Raw genomic sequence first — 6975 nt, 5'->3', positions numbered from 1 at the left:
GATAGCTCACCAAATGTGATTCAGCCTGCCTTCTCTGTGAAAATGAATCCTGCTGATGGAACAAGACCGTACTATTCTAACATTCAACGGTAAGTTGAGACCCCCAACTGGTCGCCTATGTCGCTTATGGCTAGGGCCGGCTCTGCAGGTAACTAGTATCTGCACTGTCAAACCAGAAGTTCTGGCTGCTCAACCATTTTGATGAAACCGATTACCTCAACAACATTCAGTTAAGAAACTGAAATAGCTTAAGTGAGCAGTACTACCTTCATATGAGTAATACAAGTGCAGTTTGTTTTAGTACAGTGTACTTACATTTAACACCCCCACTAAGCCAGGCCTCCAATCATTTCCCAGTGTGCCTTGGCTCTTTAAATTAATTGTAGAGTTACCAACCATGACTGAATTTGCTGGTGACAGAGACATTGTTGTTGAATTAATTTATTATCAGTGCAGTGAGTGAGTTCCGAGGTGAATATTATCATTGAAACATTTTATATATTGTAAGGCCTAATGCAGTGGCCTGAAACTCATAGTATGAAGGTCACATCAGGCCTTGCAAGAAGTGTTGCAAAATTCCACAAACTTTCCAGTAATCTTCCAACCAGGAGTTCTGGAAAACCTGGGAAATATATCAAAATTTTGCCACCCTAAATCTAATTGGAATCTAGCCAGTGTTACACTAATCAACAGTTGACATTTGAATTCACCCACAATCCACATACAGTTGAAGTCAGAAGTTTGCATACACCATAGCCAAATACATTTAAACTCAGTTTTTCACAATTCCTGACATTTAATCCTATTAAAAATTCCCTCTCTTAGGTCAGTTAGAGTCACCACTTTATTTTAAGAATGTGGAATGTCAAAATAATAGTAGAGAGAATGATTTATTTCAGCTTTTTTATTTCTTTCATTACATTCCCAGTGGGTCTGAAGTTTACATACACTCAATTAGTATTTGGTAGCATTGCCTTTAAATTGTTTAACTTGGGTCAAACGTTTTGGGTAGCCTCCCACAAGCTTCCCACAATAAGTTGGGTGAATTTTGGCCCATTTCTCCTGACAGAGCTGGTGTAACTGTATCAGGTTTGTAGGCCTCCTTGCTTGTACAAGCTTTTTCAGTTTTGCCCACAAATATTCTACAGGATTGAGTTCAGGGCTTTGTGATGCTCCAATACCTTGACTTTGTTGTCCTTATAAGCCATTTTGCCACAACTTTGGAAGTATGCTTGGGGTCATTGTCTATTTGGAAGACTCATTTGCGACCAAGCTTTAACTTCCTGACAGATGTTTTGAGATGTTGCTTCAATATATCCACATAATTTCCCTTCCTCATCATGCCATCTATTTTGTGAAGTGCACCAGTCCCTCCTGCAGCAAAGCACACCCACAATATGATGCTGCCCCCCCCCCCCCGTGCTTCACGGTTGGGATGGTGTCTTTGGCTTGCAAGCCTCCCTCTTTTTCCACCAAACATAACGATGGTCTTTATGGCCAAACAGTTCTATTTTTGTTTCATCAGATCAGAGGACATTTCTCCAAAAAGTGCGATCTTTGTCCCCATGGCAGTTTTGGAGCAGTGTCTTCTTCCTTGCTGAGCGGCTTTTTCAGGTTATGTCGATATAGGACTCGTTTTACTGTGGATATAGATACTTTTGTACCTGTATCCTCCAACATCTTCACAAGATCCTTTGCTGTTGTTCTGGAATTGATTTGCACTTTTCGCACCGAAGTACGTTCATCTCTAAGAGACAGAACGCGTCTCCTTCCTGAGCAGTATGACGGCTGCGTGGTCCCATAGTGTTCATACTTGCTTACTATTGTTTGTACAGATGAACGTGGTACCTTCAGGTGTTTGGAAATTCCTCCCAAGGGTGAACCAGACTTGTGGAGGTCTACAATTGTTTTCTGAGGTCTTGGTTGATTTCTTTTGATTTTCCCGAGGATGTCTCACAAAGAGGCACTGTGTTTGAAGGTAGGCCTTGAAATGCATCCACAGGTACAACTCCAATTGACTCCAATGATGTCAATTAGCCTATCAGAAGCTTCTAAAGCCATTACATAATTTTCTGGAATTTTCCAAGCTGTTTAAATGCACAGTCGATATAGTGTATGTAAACTTCTGACCCACTGGAATTGGGATACAGTGAGTTATAAGTGGAATAATCTGTCTGTTAACAATTGTTGGAAAATTACTTGTGTCATGCACAAAGTAGATTTCCTTGCCAAAACTATAATTTGTTAACAAGGAATTTGTGGAGTGGTTGAAAAATGAGTTTTAATGACTCTAACCTAAGTGTATGTCAACTTCTGACTTCAACTGTATATAATGACTGCCAGAGTTATGAACTGTAGGAGGAGACTACATGAGCCATTTAAACTGGAATGACAATTTCAGTAACGGGTGCAAAAATGAAATGATTGGATTAGTTTAGAAATGTTTTATTTATCTTTGTGTAGCATAACATTTAATCCATCAATCACTCAATGTACATGCAAAAACACAGATATTAAAAACAATTCCAAAACATCAACCTTCAATTGATCATGCTGGGAAAAAAGTGCATTTGTTATCATTAAAAAATTGTAGTTGGTGTTACTTTCATTTAGTTTTGAGTCAGAACCATATTTAAATAATAATGACCATTCATTGACTTTGATTACAACTTACTAGAAGTATTTGAGTTAAAAATGCCTTGGGGTTTACAGTGTGCAACAAATTATATTTAAGAAAGTAACCTACCCAAACCTACTCATGTTTATCATCTCAATTGTTGCACTTAATTTACTGTCCAATAGGTGGTGACACGTTGTGTTATAGTGACCCTGCCACTGTGACTTTATGATCTAGCAGTGGCTTCCATCAAAGGTGAGACTTAAAAGAAACAGCTTTTGGTACTTTCTGTCCCCAACAGGCATCCTTCCGTTGATCTCGTCATGTCCTTGCAGACTTGATTTCTGTTCTATCATCCCTTGTGGTCACCGGTCAAAACCACATAATGTTTTAGCCTGGTGGTCTAGTCCACCATGCACACAGTCCCTAAAATGAATGCCCTTAAACTTTGTGTCCTTCCTACACAAGATACTATGTTCTCATACACAAAGCACTTTACCAAACTATTACAGTAGGGGAGAGTGGGGTATGTTGAGCCATTTTTTACTTTCAGCATCACTACATCAAGTGAAATATAGGATCCTTTCTAATAAAGATATATTTATTTCAGGATGTTGTGTATCCCTGGAAATAATCTGAATTAATGTAAACATAATAGTTTGAAAACTGCATTTGAGTGTGTGTGTGTTATGTTGACAGTCCAACAATAATTATGTCCTCCATTTAACTTGTGTATAATTTGGCTTCCAGCAAGGCTACTGTATGTGCAGTTGACAAAATTAAAATGGTGGTTTAAGTTATTAAACTGAGCTATTTTAATAATTGTCAGGAATTCAAGGTTGTCGGAGAGGCGTGGATTAACACGATGCACAAAGCATTAATATCTGCTCTGATCTCTCTCTCTCTCTCTCTCTCTCTCTCTCTCTCTCTCTCTCTCTCTCTCTCTCTCTCTCTCTCTCTCTCTCTCTCTCCCTCCCTCCCTCCCTCCCTCCCTCCCTCCCTCCCTCCCTCCCCCAAAGGCTCTGGCTCCTCTGGCCGGTACCCTGTTGTTTCTTCCTTGTGCGGCAGCGGGATATGAAGCATCACCATGGGTTTCATGGAATTCTACCTTGAGATTGACCCCGTGACCCTGAACCTCATCATCTTGGTAGCCAGCTATGTCATCCTCCTCCTCGTTTTCCTCATCTCCTGCATCCTGTACGACTGTCAGGGGAAGGACCCCACCAAGGAGTACGCCCCCGCGCCCCCTGCGCCACCCAGCCAGTCGCCCATACGCCTGGTGATCATGCAGAACTCTCCCACCTCGTCTCGCTGTGAGCGGCAGAGCAGCCAGAGTCAGACCCAGAACCATAACAACACGGCTCCTCCAGAACCCAGCAGGAACGACTACGAGCCACCAGCGCTGACGCCCACCCCAGACCTGGGGAGGAAGAAGAGAAGCACCCTGGTCTGACAAGGAGAGGGGAATGAGGTGGTGGGTCCATGACTGAAGAGAAGATAGATACTAAGTACTGGAATTAGACAATGAGGGGAGGAGAGATTTGGTTGTATAGACAAGGACTGCACTGGACTGGATGTCATTCATTGCTGCTGTTTTGTACTTTCTTTTTGATATCGCTGAGGGGAAAGCTAAGAAGGTAAGCAGGCAGTTGTTGTTGGTGTGTGTGTTTGCCCTCAGAACAGCCTCAATTTGTCGGGCATGTTGAAAGCATTCCACAGGGAAAGCATGACTCCAATGCTTTCCATAGTTGTGTCAAGTTGGCTGGATGTCCTTTGGGTGGTGGACCATTCTTTTTTACATTTTTTTAAATTCTTATTTAATTTGTACCAATTTCGTGGTATCCAATTGTTGTAGTAGCTGCTATCTTGTCTCATCGCTACAACTCCCATACGGGCTCGGGAGAGACGAAGGTTGAAAGTCATGCGTCCTCCGATACGCAACCCAACCAGCCGTACTGCTTCTTAACACAGCGCACATCCAACCCGGAAGCCAGCCGCACCTATGTGCCGGAGGAAACACCGTGCACCTGGCAACCTTGGTTAGCGCTCACTGCGCCCGGCCCGCCACAGGAGTCGTTGGTGCGCGATGAGACAAGGACATCCCTACCGACCAAGCCCTCCCTAACCCGGACAACGCTAGGCCAATTGTGTGTCGCCCCACGGACCTCCCGGTGGCGGCCGGTTACGACAGAGCATGGGCGCGAACCCAGGGACTCTGATGGCACAGCTGGCGCTGCAGTACAGCCCCCTTAACCACTGTGCCACCCGGGAGGTCGGTGGACCATTCTTGATACACACGGGAAACTCTTGAGAATGAAAAACCCAGCAGTGTTGCAGTTCTTGACACACTCAAACCAGTGCGCCTGGCACCTACTACCATACCCCGTTCAAAAGTACTTAAATCTTTTGTCTTGCCCATTAACCCTCTGAATGGCACACATACACAATCCATGTCTCAATTGTCTCAAGGCTTAAAAATTCTTCTTAAACCTGTCTCCTCCCCTTCATCTACACTGATTGAACTGACAACAGTAAGGGACCATAGCTTTCACCTGGATTCACCTGGTCAGTCTATGTCATGGAAAGCGCAGGTGTTGTTCCTAATGTTTTTTTTTACACTCAGTGTAGTTCAAAGTTGGCATTGGTGAATGCAAGTAACCCCAAAAAAGAAGTCAATCCCTAATGCAGATGTTTTACACTGGGTTCCCCTGTCAAATCAATCAATATATCCAGGCTGTTACCACAGTGTGTGAGTCATCAATGTGATTGGTTAATTGAACACATTTGTTTAATGGAAGGAGACATGCATGGAAACATTAGCCCAATTCCTTTTGTGGGATGTTTGGAAGAACATGCAAATAGAATAGTGATATGAGACAGTAAAGTGCTTTTAACCTTAAGTCTTGCATGCAGGTGTGACCTGGCATGTAGGGAAGCTGCAGTAAGGGAATCCCCCACCCACATGTATGCTCGCAGAGATGGAGACAGATAAACAGACAAACAAACTCACAGACACACACACACACACACAATATGGCATGCAAGATTTGATAAATGATGAATGATCGGATAGACATAAAAGCAATCCAAAAACAGGCAGACAGTGAGACAGTGGGGGACCACTCCCCTGTGATAAGAACATTCAGTGTCCACCAGACCCTACTATCATCCTCAACCCCCACTACTATAACAAGTCTCAGTCTCTGAGCCGTCTGCTTCTGTTGAAACCTGTCCATCCTTGGCCCTCCAAATCCTGCTTTATCCCGCAGGCACAAACCCCATCAGCAAAATGAATGTGGCCTGAGAGCACAAAGCCTCCCAGTCAATCAATGAATGCATGTCTGGCTTCACCCTGTCAATGATTGACATATATTAGGTTTTAACATATGAGCGTGATGTAAAAGCACTGTGAAACATTGGCTATTTTAAAAGAGTTAAAGCCAGACGCACTTTCATCCAGAGTGACTCATGATAGGTGCATTCATATAAGGAGGCTAAAAAACAGACCCACCGGATGTGTTCCAAATGGCACCCTATTCCCTACATAGTGCACTACCTTTGACCATATAAGGAATATGGTGTATTGAGACACATACACAGTTATGGTAAACATTATTATGAGGGGCTTTCCAAAAAGGCAACCTTGCAAATTTAAAGCATCTGTTTTAGTGATCAAAGGAGTGAAGCTATTTCAAAGAGGAGCACTTTGAAAGCCTCAGTTCTGCTATAATTGTGTCATGTTGAATTGTACGTTTCCTCCATGTTATGTCCCTAATCCATCAGCAGTAACGTCTGGTGCCCGCTGGGACAGATGTGGACACTTTTAGCATATAGATAGTTTTACTTACACAAATGCATGTGCTACCAGGGACCCCTATGGCAGTTTAAAATAGAGATGCAGTGTGGATTACATAAAATAAAGAGCATGAACATGACTAGAAGAGAGACGCCTTAATAAAAACATTTCAATTTGAACTACTACCCCATCTAGTGTCCGTTTAAAAGCCTAACATTGGGCTTTTCTTGTGGTGTCCAGTGTTACATTTGATGTCCCGTAGTTGCTTGCCCTGCCTTGTCCATATTCCCCATCGCTGATCTCTTGTAGGTGGCAGCCAGCTGGAGAATTCGCTTGAACCCTGCAGCTTGTCAGTGCTCAACTTAGCCAATAGCCATCATATTTGCCTTAACTGCAACAGGTGTAGGATCTTAATTTGATCACCCTGTTTTGCAGGAAATGTAAACTTGTAGTGTATTCAAGATTTTAAAAGGCTTCTAAGTTTGTAATGTCCACTTAAAAATGTCAGGCTTGATTTGCCCTAACTAAATATGTGTCAAACCCACTACAAAAATGCAATTCT

The 6975-nt window shown here is 42.9% G+C and overlaps 1 protein-coding gene across 1 annotated transcript; it reads left to right on the top strand.

Annotated features, from left to right (window-relative positions):
• The first annotated feature begins 3713 nt into the window (after positions 1-3713).
• si:ch73-256g18.2 (small integral membrane protein 36) lies at positions 3714-4070 on the top strand. Its single transcript, XM_046354823.1, has one exon. It carries the CDS (start codon positions 3714-3716, stop codon positions 4068-4070), a length of 357 nt encoding a protein of 118 aa, XP_046210779.1.
• The last annotated feature ends 2905 nt before the right edge of the window (positions 4071-6975 follow it).

This window comes from Oncorhynchus gorbuscha, linkage group LG06, assembly GCF_021184085.1.
Source record: "Oncorhynchus gorbuscha isolate QuinsamMale2020 ecotype Even-year linkage group LG06, OgorEven_v1.0, whole genome shotgun sequence".
In the NCBI taxonomy this organism is placed as follows: domain Eukaryota; kingdom Metazoa; phylum Chordata; class Actinopteri; order Salmoniformes; family Salmonidae; genus Oncorhynchus; species Oncorhynchus gorbuscha.
The sequence above is the reverse complement of the archived record's forward strand: the minus strand, read 5'-3'. Positions and strand labels throughout refer to the sequence as shown.